Genomic DNA, 19,664 nt, shown 5'->3' with positions numbered 1-19,664 from the left:
TAAGATTTCACATTAAGGTTTGTTAATTATTAGTATCGAATAGAGGGAGACGACTGATATCGATATCTTATATAGATCGGGCACGGCTGCGCTGGAGGAGGCCGTTCGGAGTATATAATGAAAATCTCCGACCGCCACAGTGGAACTCTAACCCTAGGGATTTTGCTTGGCATGCATTAAAGGAGTCATCCATAGATACAATCATGATCTATCCCTCATCTAAAGCCTTTTGCTGACAAGGAAAGAGAAGTTGTGGGAAGTATATAAGAGCCCTGGGGGTACTAGGCTAAGTGACTTCTGAAATTATCTCGAAACTCAAACCCTCGACCGGTCTTTGCACATCTGAAAATGTACTACCAGCCCGGAAAAACAGAGCACGGTCTGAAATATGACCCTTTCAAGGTATGTATTCGCCTTTCCTGTGAATCGATTTGTAGCTGATCAACTTATATAGGCATGTGTGGTCCCCCGACCAATTGGCTGGATATCAACGAGAAACAAAGACGGGGTTGACAACCTGGCCCCCTTCTCACAATTCAACAATCTCACTTTTGACCCACCATATGTAATGTTCTCCGCGCAACAAAAGTTCACCGGCGACCGCAAAGACAGCGTTGTTAATGCCGAAAAAACGAAGCATTTCGTCTGGAATATGGCCACCTGGGACTTGCGGGAAGCCGTCAACATAACCGGCGAAGGTGTCCCCTATGGTGTCGACGAATTCGAACGGGCATCGCAATACATCTCCAAGGAACAAGCCACTCTTATGGATGTACCCATGGTAAGGGAATCACCGGTTAAATTCGAGTGTGAATATCACTCTACCATCCGACTACCAGGAAATCCACCCACGGGCACCGTCGATATCGTGATTGGAAAAGTGATTGCGATTCATATCAAGGATGAGGTGTTGACTGATGGGATCCTGGATGTCAAGAAGGCTCTGCCAATTGCTCGCTTGGGTTATTTCCAATATACGGTGGTAAAGGAGACTTTTGATATGATCATCCCCGGTGCTACTGCGCTTATGCGATTGGGCATGATGGGGAGTACCGGTGCGAAGCGTGAGCTCCCACTACTTGGTCTGAAGGATGGGAAGACCGAGCAGAATGGGCAAACTGAACAGGATAAAGCAACCAAAGCATAAAGCTGGTGTGGTGTATTCTTTAGAATAGAGACATGGATAATCGTGCCAAGCCGCCCCCCAAGATTACTCCCAGGTGTTACCTAGTACTCACAGGTCAACATGCGATTTTTGGTGAAAACGTAAATTTTCCATATTCACCATTAATACCGCCTATGCATATTATCTTCAAAATCCGAAGTAGAAGTTTCAGTGTTGGCGTGTCAATTTGACGCACCTTATCGCCGCTTGTACGCTCGTGTTAATGATCAAACCTTGCTTCAAAGAACATCGAGCGCAGAATCATTGATTAATACATAATCGGGAATGCGCTGTAATAGTGGGTATAGGATTAAGACCTCATAAGCGTTCCTCCTACGCATCAAGCGATTATACCTAGGGTAAGTGATCGGGATTTCTAAATTCTGGCGGAGAGCGAGGGGTCAAGAGAAAAGGCGGCAAGAGCGCTATCTAGATATTCCTTACCCCTCACGGTGCCCAATCGGCACCTGAGCGCTTGTGTATATAGAGTGCGAGTCTTCCTAAGAACTCTTCGAAGATCGAGCGATTATCTTCATACAATCTCATACCCATACATTCGATCAAACCTAGAAGACTTGGTGTGCTTCCCGCCTAGTAACCGCTACTACAAGCCTTCTGTAACCCACTCCATCCTAATCTATACAAGCTTGCCCCTAGGCCTGATTCCTAGCAGAGCAGGTCTCTAAAGCTATACAAAGGTCCCAGAGCAACACAAACTACAGAACAATCAATAAAGCAAAACATGAAGCTATTCCCTTGTAGAATGACTCATACAACGAAGGTCCTCGGCGGATTCTTCGGTGTTAAAAGCAGTGCCTACACCCAAGGCAGGCTCCGGGGTTGGAACTGCGACATATTTGCATATGCTAATTGACTGGCGAGATATCGTGATAGATTCAGTCCTTACAATATCCTGTACGGTTGACATCAGCTCCTCCGCGGAACAGTATATAACACAACAAATACCGGACTTCCTGTTCGTAACTTCTAAGTATCGTGACAGCTATGTCTTCACATCAATAGCTACAGGCCCTCTCGGCCCAATACTCCCAGAAATATTAGCCTGATGCATTGTTCTCGGCCCCAGCTTTGCTGGATAATCAATCGCAGAATGAAACAGTCCATAATTATGCCATATAAGCATATCCCCTTCCTCTACAGGAGCTAACAGGATGTATTCCGGTCTCAAGATCCGCCTTTGGATATTCAAGACGAAGCGTCGAATTCCTTCTACGTCTTCAATGACCCGGGGGGGGGGGGGGGGGGGGGGGGTTCGGAGCTGCTGCTGCGTAGGAAGAGATGTCGGGCACAGATACCGTGGACTTGGAAGGCTTTTTCTCCTGTGAGGGGGTTTACCTATACCATTGGATACTGCTACTTTATGAGCATCTTCTCCATTGGGAAGAAGGGTGTGGAATGACCAACCTTCTTCACAGCCGCAGGATCAAATTCCCCTAACTCTTCAATCGACAAACGTTCCCCCCCAGCTGCAAGACCCAACCCATTACTATTCCCCTTACAACGCTGAATCCACTTATACGGATACGGCGCATACTCAACCCAACTATGATCCACCAACTTCTTCTCCTCTGGCGTTAACAAGCTGTAAAGCTGCGATGTACTGAAAAACGCCGTCCGCCCAGGCGGACATTTCATATTCAGCCCTGACCCATCAGCCCGTTCAATCGTGAGATCATCCCCACGGGGGAGTTTGATGCATCGTAGGGATGTGAACCATGTCGGATCACGGTCATATAGCGGAGCATCGATATGCCATCTCTGGAAGCGGGTTATTCCATTCTCTAAATCGCTTGTAGAGGGCGGGATGGCGTGGAAATCATTGCTCAATCCGCGTTCGACGGTGTGGTTTTTGATTCCGTAGTGATCTGTGCCTTGGAAGCCTTTGCCTATTAGACGCACGTTTTCGGCGCCGGGGATGCCGACGACTTCTCTTCCTTGCTATATCGCATGGACTTATCAGTCTGAGACATATGAATATTTGACAGGAGAACATACTGCTAACAAACCTCCCTTTGCGCGGAACTTGTCAATGCTTCCATGGCTGTGTCCATCCTTCGCTTTTGGATCTAGTCTAGTGATTAATTCCCATTGCTTCTTTGGGTCGAGATTTGATTGATCTTTTATAATGACGACTTTGTGTCGCCATACGGCGGCTTTGAGACGTTCGGGGTCGTCGTCTGTGTGCTGTTAACTTCCCCCCCCCTGTTTTCCCCGCATCATCAAGGTATAGAGTTGATTACCAGAGATATCATTCAAGTCAACTCCTGTAATGACTGCGCCGAACTAATCAAAGTTAGTTTCTTAACATGATACAAATTATGGACGCCTTACATTGTACTTCGCTTCGGATCCCCGTGGTAAAACGGTTACCTGGAAAGAGGTTGTTTCATCCATTCTGGCTATCTATCTTCTTGTCTAATGATAGAGCGCTGAATACCTAGGTATTAGATGCGTGGCTCGATTGTCATGTAGGTGATTCGCTTATATATCACAATGGACCTAAAACCAGGCTTCACCTCGCGTTATCTCAAGCCGTCTCGGCCGTCCAACGCCGAAATCTGTTCCATTGAATAAGCTGTACTAATAAACCAAATACGGTCTATCAAGAGCCCAATATTTCTCATTACTTCCGACTAATAATGTCGAGACTGGAAAAATATTCGTTATCTGATCATTCGGCCGTCTTTATTTTCCTGTTGCTTTCTCGGTTTATAGCTGTCCTTCACCATCAGTGTTTACATGGGAGAGATCACGGGTATGTCCGACAGCAAAGCGGAATTGGCCGTGTAGATTATACGGAGAGAAGTCCGACGATAAAGGGTGATTGACTGGTTAAGAACTACGCGGCCTTAGATTTAATGTTGGGGTGCTATTTAAGATACTTTGGGAGAAGAGCTCGGGAAGGCGGAATGGGACACTGCCCAAATGGTGAGTTAGATTGGAAAAGTTGTCAATATGCCTCTCAGAAAGGCCTGGGGTTAGACAAACTTGGTAGGGGGGTTACTTAATCACAGATACACAAAATTAGGATTTCTTTACGGTAAGAGAAGATACCTAGTTGCATATGTGGTCATCATTCCTAACACGGAAAAGCTCATTTTACACGCACGTCTGGCTGAGGTGCATCTGTTCTCTCTTCAGCCATCTGTACACAATTCAAGATATCTTTCATGCTCGCGGGGAAAGTGGTGTCTAATCCAGCTGTCTCGAACATGCAATGAATTCATATCCCGTCCATTCCCACCTCACGAAGCAAACCCCTAATTTCCCTGACACACCAATCCAAGTCTTGCAAAACCATCTGATGTCCAACACCATCAAGAATCATTACCCTGGCATTACATCCAATCAAGTCTTTCAATCCCATAGATCGATCCGGTGGAGAAATTACATCTCCAGATCCTGCTAGCAATAATGCCGGTGCAGTGATATTACCGTACTCGGGATCCAAATGGTCCAAACCGGCGACTGCCTCGCATGCTTTTGCGTATGCTTCTGCTTCACAATTCATCACTGCCCGGCGAACAGTCTCGTGTAGTTCTTCTTGCTTTTTGATGGTTGTGGTTGACGGCCATTGGTCAGGCGGAGGAAAGTTAGATATAGCAGCTACATCCGCCACGGCAGATATGCCTTCTGTCCTCGCTTTCGTTGCCAAACTTAACATCCGTTCTCTAGCAGTTGGTATATGGGCAATTGATCGTCCGGCTCCAAGGAGCACAAGACCGCTAATTGTCATCGGGTGTTCAGCCGCGTAATGCATTGCAATGGTCGATCCGAGGCTGTGTCCGATGATGACAATTTTCCGCGGGCTGTCCTCTCCGTCTTGCTTCCTTTCAGATCCCTGTAGAGATGCCACAATAGAGTCCAAGTCATCGATATATCGAGGTATAGAGATATGGACGTCTGGTGATGATAGGCCAGTCTTTCCGAACGCTTCAAGGTCTACAGATACGAGTCTATTTGTCTCTGGGTATAGATAAGGTAGGAGCGGGGTAAATGTCTCTGTTGAGCCGCCTAAATCGTGAAGAAGGATTATTAAGGGACCGAGTTGATTGCCGGCTTCGATTATGTGGACTTTTGTTCCGTTTGAAGTTTGGATATAGGAGAATGTCGATGGGGAGGACATTTTGAGGTGCTGAGAGAGGTGCTGTGTGATAAGAGGAGTTTCAACCATTGAGAGGGTAATTATTTTTGGTTCGTTTTTTCTTTTCTATCAATTTTTTTGTTTTTTTTTTTTACATTACAACAAGCATTATTCTCTACTGAATATCAATTGGGGTCGGCCGAGTTGTACGGCTGTGATTGTGAAATTGATAAGGTTAATGTTAATCACTTTCAGCTGCAAGATGAGATGGGCAGTAGTTAACGAGCAGATAGATCACGGAAAGTATCTAAATGCAATTAAAAACATAGCTCGGCCGTGCATTAACGACTCGAAATATGGGATGAGACAGTGGTCTAATATAGAGTGAGGGGTTTATAAGTCAGATAGCATTCATCTCACTTTTTAAACTATCAATTGGCTGCATCACCAACAGATTTTGATTTGCCGGTCAAAACGTGTCCAACATGGTTTTCACCGTCCCAGCATCGACTATAGAAGTCGAAATACCAAAAGTCATCACCACGAGAGAGGTATACACACCCCCGAAAACGAGTAGAAGCAATGGAAAGATTGTCCCTATCCAACATCCCGCTGGAAGCAAGGTAGACTTTGGTGCTGAGGTTTGCGGTATCGATTTGAATAATTTTACTAGTGCAGATTTTGAGTTGATTTCCGATGCCCTTCACAAGCATAAACTACTTGTTTTCAAGGAGCAGCAGGATATGTTGATGCCAAAGCAGCAGTATCGACTGACTGCGTGGTATAGTTTCCCCTGAGAATTTTCATGAGACTTTAAAGTAAGTAGGTGTCTAACAAACCAATAGCTTCGATCCCGATGAAAATACAGGCGGCTTTGCCCATGGTGCTGATCCAGTCCTCCTCTACAAAAACGGCGTGACCATCTATGGTCTCCCCAATCGACCAGCTATCAACGCACAACCTCAAGTACACATTCTCGGCCGCGGTGAGGTTCCAACAAACCACTTTGATTTCCCTCCTGGGTTCAAAGTGAAAGGTATCGATCACGTTGACTTCCACATCCCGCCCCATATTCCTCAAGAAGAGCGTGATCTGGGCGCCAGCCGGTTTTATCAATGGCATTGGGATGGTTCACTGTACAACATCCCCCCACCGAGAGTGGGTTGTTTACTTGCTGTACGAACACCCAAAGGTCCTGATGTTACCGTACACTGGGGTGATGGAACCGGTCAGACTATGAAAATTGCACCAGGAGCTAGGGCTATGGTTTCTGGATCGCGTGCATTAGAGCTGTTAGATCCAGATATGCGTCAGATCGTGATGCATAGTCGTATAGAATATGCTCCACATGCCTTTCAATGGATGTCTACAGCTCGAAGTGTTCAACTAGGGCATATTCTCGAAACAGAAGGATGTGAGATGCCCCTGGATAAGCTGTCACCGTGGACAAAAGATAATGTTTGTATTTATCCCATGGTCTGGACGAATCCAGTGACGGGCGAGAAATCGTTGCAAGTTCACGGGCAGGGCGCGTTCAAGTTGTATCTCAAAGACGGACCGGACGGCGAAGAGAAGGTCTTGAGTGATCTGAAGGAGGTTAGAGCATTTATGCATCGGTAGGTTTCTCACTCTGTTCACAAATATCAAACGCTGACGAGGTCATTTGCAGAATTATGAGTCCTGTTCTTTCCCCGGAAAACATCTATCCACACCCACATAAGGAGCAAGATGTCATTCTTTGGTATAATAGGGCACTGTGGCATAGCATTGTGAGTTCCTCTGGTTCTAATTGGATATCTGGTTATACCAGTACTGACATGATAACTCCTAACTAGACTGAGTTTCCGGAGTCTTATGGTCCTCGAATTATGCACCAGTGCAATATTGCCGCTTTTGATCATCCTTCCGGATAGGGTACGATCCATTACGTCAAGTGAAAAGCTTCCTATACACTCCAAGGTTATCATGTCATGAAAAGAAGAAATGAAAAAGTAAGAGAAAAAAAATAAAACTGTCCTGTTACGCCTCGTTCTATTCAGATTCTGACTCAATCAAATGCTGTACACGAACCATGCCGTTACTAAGCATAAATAGTGGACTAGTTAACTACCGTCCTTCACCGCCTGATACCTAGACCCACCTGATACCTGATTTTGCTCCAAATCGCGAAAAATCACGGAGAATTCTAACCGCGTCAAATCAATGATTGCAATATGGGTCAATATGAGCTCGCACTCGAAGCGTTACGCTCCTTGAAGCCAGGAGAAAAGCCCAATATCAGTTTGGTAGCATGAACATATGGTGTTGACCCTTCAAATCTGTCAAAGCGTTTTTGCGGGGTTACAGGCTCAAAAGAAGCACAATACAACAACCAACGATTACTGAGCAAGGAGCAATCGAGAGCGCTTATAAAATGGATAAATCAACTCACCGAGCGCGGCCTGCCACCTACAAATTCCATGTTGGAGAACTTTGCAAGAGAGATCTCTGGTAAAGAGCCTGGCAAAAACTGGGCCTCACGCTGGCTCAAGGCTCATTCGGATAAGGTTATTTCTCGCTATTCTAAAGGCCTCGATTCGGATAGAAAGAAGGCAGATTCAGCATACAAATATACATTATATTTTGAGCTTATTGGCCAGAAAATCGAGCAATATAATCTTACGCCAGATCAAATTTATAATATGGATGAGAAAGGCTTTATGCTTGGTGTAAGCACCAAAGAGCGAAGAATCTTTACCCGGCGCAAATATGAGCAAGGAGGATATAAGCAACACCTACAGGATGGAAACCGGGAATGGATAACTACAATTGGCTGTATTTGTGCCAATGGAACTGCTATATCGCCTGCTGCTATATGGCCAAATCAGGCGATTTACAGGATTCATGGCTTCAAGACTTTGATCCTAACCAACACCGCTGCCATTTTACAGCCTCAGAGTCAGGATGGACCAATAATGAGGTTGGATTCGCCTGGTTAGTCAATGTTTTTGATAAAGAGACCAAATCCCAAGCAAGCCGGGGATGGCGGCTCTTGATTCTCGATGGCCATGGATCCCACGTCACAATGAAGTTTATTAACTACTGTGATTCGAATCGAATTTTATTGGCAATTTTCCCAGCTCATTCAACACATACTTTACAGCCTCTTGATGTCGCTATTTTCTCACCTCTTTCTACGGCTTATACGGAGCAATTGAGGCGCTTTATAAATGATTGCCAGGGCTTCACCCGGCTTACAAAACGGGACTTTTTTAGGCTTTTGTGGGCGAGTTGGGAGGCTACTTTTACAAGCGAGAATATACTCTCAGCATTCAAGCATACTGGTTTATATCCCTTCAATCCGGATCTTGTCATACAAAAATTTACCAAGAAAATTGAGAGCCGGCCCTCATCTAGCGATTCTACAACTTCAATTATCCCCGCTGAGGATTGGAGACGGCTTATGAAGCTTATGAAAAGCATTGTTGAGGATATATATGATCAAAAAGCGATACAGCTCAAGGATACAATGCTCCATCTTTCTACGGAGAATATTCTACTTAAAACTGAAAATGAAGGCCTAAAAAGAGCTCTTATTCATGCAAAAAAGCGCCCAACCAAAGGAAAGCTTTTATTATTCGATATTCCTACAGAAAATGAGGGTGGAGCACTTTTTATGAGCCCGTCAAAGGTGCAGCAAGCGCGGGATAATATACTTAAAAAGGATGAGCAAGCCACGCAGGAGCAGGCTCGTAAAGATGATAAAAAGCTTCAACAACAACTTACAAAGCAAGCCAAAGAGCAAGAAAAGGCTGAGAGAGCTCAAATCCGGCAAGAAAAGCGAGAACAGCGCCTGCAAGAGGCTAAGGAAAAACAACGCCTCAAGGACGAGCAAGAACTTGCTAAGTTAGCTCATTTACAGCTTCAAAATGATGTTCTAGCAACTCCAAGCGCTCCAAAAAGGGTAACTAAGCAAGTTTCCAAGCAAGTAAAGCCAAAAGCGCAGCCTCAGGCTCATACAGAGGATAATGGGGTGGTTTTTACTACAAATCGTAGGGGCCGCACGATCCGGCCCCCTGCGCGTTTTCGGGACTAATTTTTATGCTTATTCGATTTCTTATATTTCATTTAGTGCTACAACAAAAATTTATTATATTTTATTATCACATGGTGCTGTAAAGCTTCAAAATATTTTGTATGATAACTCATCAAAATCAGGCAGCAGGTGGTTCTAGGTATCAGGCGAAGGACGGTAGTTAACTAACTACTTGACAGACGTTATTTTACGGCTATCCCGGATACGGTTATTGCAGCGCATAAATCCACTCAGCTGCTCTCATTGGATATCAACCGGTCTTCATTACAAGGATTTGCCAAGAGACCTCCTTACTAAAATAGCGCGCACAGTTCTACTGTTACGAAACCAATCACCTGCATATGCTACGCGATATAAGAAACAGACCGGAAGGAACGATTGGACAATAGAAACGGAAAACCCAAGAAAGATAATTGGACTACAGAAATCACGTGACCAAAGATATACTCGAAACCACAAAGACAACGATAAGATACGAAGTATATCTTATGAAGGAACGTGATTGGATAGTATATTATATACTTACTATGGGATACTCAGGAATGAGTATAAAGTATATAATATAAAATATACGGAACAGGGAGGACTGGATATATAAGGACACTCATTCACCATCATGTATTTAGTTCTTCATAGCTCTTTAATCTAAGTCACTTGATATTAGACTTTGATAGTGAGAGTCAGCAAGGCATTCTAACTCGTACGGGCACCAGGCTGTACGGGGGATCTCTTCTATCTTAGTTACGCTCAGACTTCCAGATACCAGTTCGACTATTGTTACTTTGTTTACTCAAGCCACTCCATCGACGACAACTTAGGAACCTTTGTGTGGTTCAACCAAGCCTAGCGTACCTCGACACAACACTGTTTAACTAAGGTGGATCCAGGTCCGTGACATCTACACACAATTATGTAAGGTGGCCACCTGTGCCAGATAGTTAGTTAACTAATTTTCCCTCTTAGGTAGACACACAATACAATACATTACAGCGTCCCACTCAAATTCTCACTACTGTTTAGCCACGCATTATGGGTTACAGTATCTGTGGACAGTATTAAATATTCAATTCGTGTCCTTCACCACTCCTACCATCGACGAATTCCTAATATTACTTTCATATGCATAATACCCTAAAATTGTCTGTCATAGCCCGATAAGTGCTATATACCTAATCAGTACGTGCATGCAGTCATAAAATGCTTGAATTAGCAATTAGACCAAATATCCACATGCATACTACCTAGGTTACCTAGCTTACCTAGAATATAGCTGGGAAAAAGGATTGTGTGAAGTGAGACGGTCCAATATTACTGATTAATCCAAGTAAAGTCAGTTGACCTACTAAGCCGAGAGGAAGCCTTTGGAGGCTATTTGGTTGCCCCTTTCTCCTGATAGTACTCAGAGCGTTCTCCCATCTCATCAGTAGGTAAGAATCTACCCTTTACAGAGCTGCTACTGGCCCTCGCTTTGCCTTAGGGGATGAAACGTTTTCATTCCGGACAAGATCTGTTGGGTGTTATGAACACGTAGGAAATTAACTATAGAATGGATGTACAGAACATCATGAGATGTGTGCAACATCTTCATCGACTCGCGACGATATAATCGAGGACCTATCGTCAACACAAGTAACTATCAGTCAGCTTTCTCCGAATGCTGAGTCATCTTATCTTCCAACACAGGAGGCATCGTTTCAACATCAGAATCTACCGCCGCCATATGAGCAACTACCACTCCGGGTACCACAGCAGGAATAAGAGTGCCGCGATGTGGCCAGAAATAGTTTAATGCAAAATACAGTGCTGTTGATAGACAGAAGCCGTACAGATAGTTGATTGAATACAAATGTCTCAGCCCGATATTGATGTGAGTAGTATTAGGCGTAACGGCGTTGACTAGGCCTGGTAACAATGGGACTATAACCACCAAATTGCACGCAAGAGCACGCCAATTGGTTCCAAACTAGAGAAAAATTAGGTTAAGCCTCCGGCAAGGGAGCGGATCCGAATAGCTACATACTTGATAGTAATAGATTCCCCGGGGATCATACAAGGCTGGAACGTCGTATTTGCGGTGTTTGATCAACCAGTAATCGCAGAACAAGATGCCTGCAATCGGGGCCATGAAGATAGAATAGGCCCCCATGAAACTGAGAAATGTCTTGCCGTTCTTGATGATAATCCAAGGACATAGCGCCCAGCCTCCAATCAGCATGCATACAACCATTCCACGTCTGATATTGACCCATTTGGGGCACATCGTTGTCAAGTCTTGATTATTTAATATCTGTAAGCTTTCTTTGCCACTCTTAATGGGGTTTATATAACATACCGTTAGCAAACGAGAAGGAATTGGCAGATATATTGTTGCAAATTTGCGCTAGGAACCACAGAGACGAGCAGAAGAAAGCTGCCGCCCTACTCGCAGGCGACCCTTGCCACTGATTAATGATTTGTAGGGGACTCCATAGGATTGTACCGTAAACTCTTTGTGAAGCACTGGCGGCGATAATGCCAAAAAGTCCAGTGATAACCTTGAATAAGGGGATTATAGGAAGTTGCCTAACGGGGCTGCCCAGTTTCTTGCTAAAGCGAGAAAAGTCGGATATATTGACCGCCAGGGTCGAGAAACCACCTATTTCCGTTATTAGCTTACTGATTCCTCTTTGGAATGATAAAGGTGGCTCCTCAACGCGCAGTGCATACCAGTAATTGAGGTCATGTTCATCAACCACAACCAGGCCCGCTCAGAACCATGCACGGTGGGTGCTGCATGAAACAAGTCACTTCCGCCTCCAGCTTCCACGCTGATCCAAATTACCATAGCTAATGCCATGGGTGGAACGAGGGCTGATTTGAAGATGAACATGTATTGTAGTCTATGGGTCGGAATAAACAAGAAAGGTGCCTGGGCCACATGGTATATCACGTAAGACACCATTCCTTGAGTGGTGATGGCTGCCGATTCGGGAAGGTGGTTTGGAAGTTTTGCATAACTGGGCCAAATAGCGGTGATGATCTGGATACATTGTTTCGGTTCAACGGACGAAAACGATTAAAAATGAGGATAAGCTCTTGGTCACTCACTGGAGTCACACACTGCCCTCCGTAAGAACTTTGGACGCCGAACCAGAATAGCGCCAGGATAGCTCTCGAAGCGACGCAGAAATAGCCAAAATATGTTCCATAACTTGCACGAATGGCAACGGGAAAGGGGACATGCAGATCTGCGCCTACCCCACCGTTGAGAACTAGATTTCGCAATCATGGCGGTCAGCCTCCTAGGACAAAATTACCGGATACACCCAGGTATTATCCTTGAACAGTTCTCCATATAGAACAAACTCACCTGTTGGAATAGCATTACACAGCGCTGCGACTAGATTTATTAATACGGTATCTGTTGCTGACAAACCTGAAGCCAACGCAGCAATTGATGCGGACCAGGTTGATACGGTGACTAAATCTGAAAGCCAGTACTGGGTGAAGGTCCAGCCGGTCCAGGTTTACTTCTCAGGCGGAACGGGGTCCTGATCTGTCTCGAATGAGATGAGAAGTCAGGCAAATTCCTACTCTCCCGTTCAAAGGAGAAACTTTGACAGAAAACGATGGGTTTGCTAACCTGCATTACTCCACACATGGCTCGGGGCGATACTGCTGGGCGTCTTGGGTAAGGCCCAGGTGCTTGGACGGGCCCAACGCATCGTAGAACCTTTCCGTCATCTATTCTGTTAACACAAAGTGCCTAGATGGCCACTCGATTGTCATGAAACGATTGACATTCGCGCCTAACCTAGTCTTTATGGACGTTTCCATCTCGATTAAGACCCTTTTGATATCAAGGACGTATGTTGATAAGATCCCACACAGCGCGATACATGGACTCTCACCTTATCTCCCTATCATTTGTGCATCGTCCGTGCGCTCGGCCGAATTTACGGGTGGATTCCTAGATATGTATGATTGACATGTCAAATATCTACATATACACCCCACATACACCTTCTGGTCGAGACTGCGTCCGAGCCGAATACCGCTTGAAGCCGTGTATCCCTTGAGATCCGTCTACCATGAACGCTTCCGTCCAACGCAAAAGATTAGCCTGCGCCGAGTGTAACAGGCGCAAGATCAAATGTGATAAGGTGCTTCCTTACCGTAATTGTACACGCCGGTAAGGCACTCGCTAGAAAATGCTGTCCATTTTTTCTTCTATCGGGATCTTACGTATCATGTTGCCTATCATAGGGGAAGTTCCTGCTACCGCAATGACCAGCCCAATTCTTATCAACGAGGAACTCCACGATTACAACAAATGACTGATACAGAAACATCAGACCCATCCAAACTCGCAGACAACTTGACCGCATGTATTCGGGAGTTGCAAGAGACACACACTTCGGGCGGTTAGGACCCAGTCCTCACCAAATAATTCTAATCCTAGGAGTGTTTCCCTTCTAGTAGAATCGCCAGCACTCGCAACACTTTCATCACCAGAAGAAAACTTAGTTTCTCATACTTTGCCAAGTCTTGAATCCCCAGAAGTCGACGATGCTGCTACTATCCTAGAATTTTTGGCCTGGGGACGGCGAAAACTCTCGACCCACGCTGATCATTCCACGGGTCCCAATTTAGGTAACAGTCCAGCGCAGTTCTCTGGAGATGTGACAATCGATCAAGGTCCAGCAATAGATTCAGAGGTTTCACCATTGAACATTACAAATGAAGCTTCGCTATCACTAATTCAGCTGTTGCTTCCCAAACAGCAGAGCATTATACCGAATGTCGAGTACCATTGCGACTCTTTACTCTGGTTTCATGGTTCATTTCATCGTCTGGTATTTCAAAGTGAGTTTGACTCGTTCATATACAAACATGGAGCAGTCATTGACCAGCCTGGGATAAATCTACAATGGGTAGGGTTATTGTTTTCCATCCTTGCAGGCAGCATGACCTGCGCTCCTCGGCTCACGGCACATTCCTGGGGATTCGAAGACTCAGAACGCGCGGTAATTGCTCAGAGATGGTTCAAAGCAGCACTGGTCTGTCTGAACCGTGCTAATTACACAGCAAATCACTCCGTCTATGCAGTTCAGTGTATCGCGACGATGACTATTAGTGCGCACATGTTGGGTCATTCTAATAGCCATTCAGTCATGTTGGCAACCGCAATCCGGATATCACAAAGTCTGGGCTTCCACAGATTGGGTAGTGCAAAGCAAGATCATCCATCCAACGGGATTACTAGAGAAACGGGAAGGAGAGTCTGGACACAACTTTGTGTTCAAGATTGGTTCTCCATCCCGTTCTCGGAAAGCTATTACATTCGTCAACTTGATTTCAACACAGACAAGCCATGTAATTGTATGGAAGAGGATATGGTCCCTTTGCCCGACGATGTCCCTAGAACGATGAGTTACCACCGTTTCCTTTATGACATTGCTCTTCTCATGCCACAACTGCATGATGATCTGTCCAGATTAAACACGATGTACACCAAATATGAACATGTCCTTCGGTACGATACGCGAATGCGCACACTAGTCGGCAAATATGTCCCTTCGTGTTTGAGGAGTGCGGCTTTGGAAACCTCCTGGCCACGGTATGTGCCCTGGGCTCGACATTGCCTCACAATGACATCTGCACACAAGATCATCATGATCCATCGCAAGTTTCTTTGGCAGAGTTTTACGAACCAGGCATTTGAATTCACTCGCAAGACTTGCATTGCTGCCTCCAAGACAATTATTCGCGCCCAAAAGCAGATTGCGAAAGACAATGAACCTGACTTGTGGATTTATCATGCCTTTAGTGTGGCCGCCAGTGTTTGTCTTTCCTATCTTCCTTTTGTGTCCTGATAAGGGAGAAGAAACTAAACTGAAGTCAAAATACTGAAAATAATCTACAGATCATACTTAGTCTGGATCTCCGATTTCGCCTACCTTCCGACTCAGAATACGGTGAGCATCACGCACTGGTCTGCGATATGATCGTGATACTGTCCGAGAGCGAGACAAGTATGATCGCCAAACGAGGTGTAAAGATCCTGCAACTTCTGCTTCAGCTGGAGCAGGACAATCGTCGGCAGAGACGACTTGATTCACATGGAGGAATGGATAATTACACGAGACATAAAACAAATGACAACTACGGAAGAGAGATTGGAAGCGGAGATTGCCTCCCTCTAGACATTCACAGACTCGTTGTTCAAGCATTCTATGACCAGGAATGCTCTCCGCCGAGTGACGCTCGCAGTAGCGACCTTCACGATCGGCACAGGGAAAGAGAACTAAGAACGTCTAGTAGGATACAGCCTTCATCCCCGACCTTTCAAGCTCGTTGGCTTTGGTCAGATCCCACGGATGGTGGCAATGTCGATAAGGAGGGTGTCTATGTGGGTAGTGTGTCTGTTCCGCAGTCAGCGTTTGATATGAATGGTTCTTTGGAAGATATTTTGTTCCTGGCAGAGAATGGAGGTCCATCCTAGTATTCATGCACATAGGCTGAAGGCCATACAAAGCATATAGCAACCGGTACTTCAAGCGTTCCAAAACCAACTTCTACATTCGGGCTATCGTTTGAACACACCAATACTCTACACTGAGCTTTACAGACCCATACTTTCTGTTCTCAGACCATGTAGAACTGATATATAAACATATGAATCTATTCTTATATAAATCAATATATATAATAACGCTCTTTGGGGTTCTATTTTGGTATTATGAAATGTTCATTGATCTGACCATGGAAGTGTGTGTCTACTGTAATAATCCTGGATGTTTTTGGGTCAATATATCTTTTAGCTCTGTATATCATGCAAGGTGTCAGCACGTGTACAAATAGTATCTTCGTAACTCCATCTTTAGGTTCACAAAAGCGTCATTGTTAGGCTCACCTAGAGTAACACTCATGCTATGCTTAGTCAATTTTCAAAAGCACCTGAGCTGTTATAAGAATGGACAAAACATGGATTATACAAAAATGAAGCATCATTATTGGTAATCTGATTCGGTCAATCACATCCTCTTTTGATGAAGAACGGGGTTGTAAAGAGTCTAAGCGAAAATCATCGGCCTCAGAAAAGCTTGCATCAAACAAGCATTGCCTGCATTGCCTGTAATCAAAAGCAAGGGTGCCTGCTGGTGGACTCCAACCATTGGCCAGCAGCACAATCTCAAGCACTTGGTGAGTTGATATATCCACAACTCGGCTCTTCGGATTCGGACATGTGAGTGAAATTGCTTGCATGCGGCATTTGACTTTTTCATTCATTCCTTTGCTACGACTATTTGTGTTGATACCAAATCAGAGAGATGTGAGTCCTCTGAGGTACAAACACATCTTGGAAACAGGGGTCGCAATTGGCACCGATCTGGCAATTTTGTGGAACATATATATGAAATACAGACAACATGAGCCAGCAGATACATTTTTAGCGATTGCGAAAGAGGTTGTCATTGATTACTCCGAACAAAATCATTCCCCGATCGCATCCTGAGTGCTATAAAAATGATATATAAAGGGTCTTGCGTGGTACATCAGTTAGATAATTCTGAATACACTTTAACGTTAATAAGAGGACCCTATCTACATGAAATTCGCCACAGACGGTGAGGAAGCTGTTCAGTGGGGACTAGTCCACATCGAGTTGAGACGAGCCTCATTTACAGGAGTACAGGCTGTAAAAAGACTGTGAAACAATGTTGCTAAAAAGAGAATATATGGACATATTTCAAACATCCCCTGTGATACTGATTAGCGCACTGGTGGTGTTAGGTTTGGTAAATCTCACAAAAACTTGATTTGATATACAAAGACTGAACTCATGATCCGAGACCCTTATCATCTTTCGCGCAGAGAATGGCAATTTATCAAACTATCCTGGGCCACGAATATCAAAATATACCGATCTTGTCGCTAAGTATCATTTTCTTTCTGGAGATCGACCTGTATATGTGCATAAGCTTCATGAGAAATATGGTAAATCTGGATACTAGAATATTGACCCCGAAAATATTGCTAAACCATTTCATCCTTTCTGAGATGCAATAGGTCCTGTAGTGCGAATCAGTCCTTACGAACTCGATATCTCCGAGATTTATGCTGTCAAAGAAATCCATCGAGTCGGTGGCCACTATCGCAAATCTGATTTCTACAGAAGCATACGACACCGCAGTATCAGAACTCTCTTTAGCACAACTAATCCACAGCATCACGTTGTGCGTCGACGTCTGCTTTCTGCGGGAATGGCGCATACGTTGGCAACCTTGTACGTGTGGAACCGGCTGTTCATGACAGGGTTCGGCTCACTATAAAACAAATGGATGACGAAATGTCTCGTCGTGGGGCGGTTGACGTTTTCAAGTGGTGGACATTCATGGCTACTGACGTTATTGGGGAACTGGGCTTTGGCCAGTCATTTCAGACGTTGGAACACGGCGAGGTATGGTGCGAGACAAGAAGAAGCATCGACCTAGATCCTCATTGGAAGATTTGTCGTTAAAGAAAAACTAACATCAAGCCCTAGAAAACCCAATATGTGAAAAACTTGGAGAATGTGTCTTCGTTCATGGCAATCAGAGTTATATTTCCAACACTAATAGCATATTCCGCTTTGTTACCCATTCCACTGTTCAAACGAGTACAGGAAGCTGGTCGTCGTATGGCACAATATGCCCACCAGGCTATTCGAAACTATCAGTCTGTGATTGAGAAGAATCCAGATAATCCCAAAAAGACCCTTTTCACAAAAATGTTCAACGGAGGTCCAGAAGGACTCGAGTTTCAAGAGATCATTCCCGAGGCAGGTGGATATATTGTGGCGGGAAGTGATACGACAGCAATTACCCTAACATACCTTGTTTGGGCTGTATGTCGCAAGCCACTGATTAGAGACAAACTAGTCGCTGAAGTCAGCGCATTGCCGCCAGATGTCACCCAGGACTCTGTTCGTGATCTGCCTTACCTGAACCAAGTCATACAGGAGGCTCTGCGTATACACTCTGCTGTTCCCAGTGCTCTTCCACGAGCCGCACCTCCTGAAGGCGCAAGCCTGGCCGGATATAGGATTCCCGGAGGTGTTACGGTATCCACACAGGCATATACGTTACACCGCAACCCTGATGTGTTTCCCAATCCTCATATGTGAGTGCTTTTCCAGATCTCATTCGCAGCCACTGTTTTGTCTACGAAAATGTTTAATTTCACACAGCTAACCTATGTTGTTTGAAATGCTTAGCTTCAATCCAAGCAGATGGGAGAATCCATCGAAAGAGATGAAGCACGTTTTTATGCCTTTTGGTGGAGGCTCTCGCAGTAAGCCTCCATTTAAAAGACTTTTTTGCTGGTAACATTAGAGAATAGATTGCTGACTTGCCTTTTAACCAGTATGTATCGGTAGCTACTACTTGCAACTACCCTATTCTTCCGAACATTCCCAAAAGCAAAGGTTTCGGAGAAGGAGGGAATGTGCGATGAAGACATGGAAGCTAAAATCTTTTTTTTGGTTTCTCCCAAAGGCCGTCGATGCTTGATTGAGACGCGGCAATGAATCGCGACTGAGCACTAAAAGAATAAGTGGATGGATTGTCCAAAGGCCGAATGTGTAGGACTACCCCCAAAATATTTGCCTCATTAATATACTATTAGATATAGCCCACTTTAAGACTAAAGTAAATGAATGGACACTTGACTTGATAGTTATTACTAGCGTTCCAACTGCTGAGGCTCTAGCTTGAAATTATTCAAATGAAATGAAATTAGATAATTACTAACCCCGAAGAGACATGTGACACTTTGAATGTCAAAATTTCTTGATTCTCTGCCATAAATTATTTCTATGCGTTGATGAAGGTGCAACCTTGTGACAAGCCCCATGAAGTATTGTTTACGACACGGTGATGGTACTAGAGCCACTGCTTTCATAGCCTTCAGTAGATACAATCATATAGTTATAAGTACCCATTTCAAGCCCGAGTGCCTTCCATGCTGCAAAGTGGTTGACCGTGGTGATAGTCCCACCGACTCGCTTCTCGGTTCGGACTGACCAGTACTAGTTGAAGGTTGAAGTTCCCTCAATAGAAGGTTGGTTTACACGTTGTATCGAGTAGCTATCGTATGTGCCACCGTCAGTAGTTACCTGGCCAAGTGAAGTCAGGCCAGATGATTGATTATATGTGCCGTAGGACTCCAGGATGTAGTGTTCGACAAGCGGGTCTGCTGTCCAACCGTAGACAGCAAGATAGGCGTTTCCGGTTGGGTCGAATTCTCCCGAATATGTGACAATCCTATAAATTATTGTGTGAATACGTATAATAGGA

At 44.7% G+C, this 19,664-nt stretch overlaps 7 protein-coding genes across 7 annotated transcripts; 4 read left to right on the top strand and 3 right to left on the bottom strand.

Annotated features, from left to right (window-relative positions):
* Positions 1-348: 348 nt before the first annotated feature.
* Positions 349-1,147, top strand: EYB26_003734 (uncharacterized protein; the record flags this gene model as incomplete). The annotated part of the gene is made up of 2 exons (XM_054263028.1): positions 349-402; positions 455-1,147. The coding sequence occupies 2 exons, from the start codon at positions 349-351 to the stop codon at positions 1,145-1,147; spliced, it is 747 nt and encodes a 248-aa protein (XP_054119003.1).
* Positions 1,148-2,539: 1,392 nt separating this feature from the next.
* Positions 2,540-3,580, bottom strand: EYB26_003733 (uncharacterized protein; the record flags this gene model as incomplete). The annotated part of the gene is made up of 4 exons (XM_054263027.1): positions 2,540-3,124; positions 3,182-3,363; positions 3,427-3,469; positions 3,518-3,580. The coding sequence occupies 4 exons, from the start codon at positions 3,578-3,580 to the stop codon at positions 2,540-2,542; spliced, it is 873 nt and encodes a 290-aa protein (XP_054119002.1).
* An 829-nt stretch (positions 3,581-4,409) lies between these two features.
* EYB26_003732 (uncharacterized protein) lies at positions 4,410-5,312 on the bottom strand (the record flags this gene model as incomplete). Its single annotated transcript, XM_054263026.1, has 1 exon — positions 4,410-5,312. The coding sequence occupies one exon, from the start codon at positions 5,310-5,312 to the stop codon at positions 4,410-4,412; it is 903 nt and encodes a 300-aa protein (XP_054119001.1).
* Positions 5,313-5,755: 443 nt separating this feature from the next.
* EYB26_003731 (uncharacterized protein) lies at positions 5,756-7,183 on the top strand (the record flags this gene model as incomplete). Its single annotated transcript, XM_054263025.1, has 4 exons — positions 5,756-6,051; positions 6,116-6,886; positions 6,940-7,039; positions 7,106-7,183. The coding sequence occupies 4 exons, from the start codon at positions 5,756-5,758 to the stop codon at positions 7,181-7,183; spliced, it is 1,245 nt and encodes a 414-aa protein (XP_054119000.1).
* Positions 7,184-10,981: 3,798 nt separating this feature from the next.
* On the bottom strand, positions 10,982-13,049 carry EYB26_003730 (uncharacterized protein; the record flags this gene model as incomplete). Its single annotated transcript, XM_054263024.1, has 7 exons — positions 10,982-11,308; positions 11,366-11,616; positions 11,678-11,980; positions 12,052-12,364; positions 12,433-12,596; positions 12,695-12,724; positions 12,968-13,049. The coding sequence occupies 7 exons, from the start codon at positions 13,047-13,049 to the stop codon at positions 10,982-10,984; spliced, it is 1,470 nt and encodes a 489-aa protein (XP_054118999.1).
* A 608-nt stretch (positions 13,050-13,657) lies between these two features.
* Positions 13,658-15,829, top strand: EYB26_003729 (uncharacterized protein; the record flags this gene model as incomplete). The annotated part of the gene is made up of 3 exons (XM_054263023.1): positions 13,658-13,748; positions 13,807-15,167; positions 15,251-15,829. 3 exons carry the CDS (start codon positions 13,658-13,660, stop codon positions 15,827-15,829), a joined length of 2,031 nt encoding a protein of 676 aa, XP_054118998.1.
* Positions 15,830-17,677: 1,848 nt separating this feature from the next.
* Positions 17,678-18,493, top strand: EYB26_003728 (uncharacterized protein; the record flags this gene model as incomplete). The annotated part of the gene is made up of 2 exons (XM_054263022.1): positions 17,678-17,788; positions 17,873-18,493. The coding sequence occupies 2 exons, from the start codon at positions 17,678-17,680 to the stop codon at positions 18,491-18,493; spliced, it is 732 nt and encodes a 243-aa protein (XP_054118997.1).
* Positions 18,494-19,664: the final 1,171 nt, after the last annotated feature.

Source organism: Talaromyces marneffei, chromosome 2 (genome assembly GCF_009556855.1).
Source record: "Talaromyces marneffei chromosome 2, complete sequence".
NCBI lineage: Eukaryota > Fungi > Ascomycota > Eurotiomycetes > Eurotiales > Trichocomaceae > Talaromyces > Talaromyces marneffei.
Note: the sequence above shows the minus strand (reverse complement) of the source record. Positions and strands in the feature narration are given on the sequence as shown.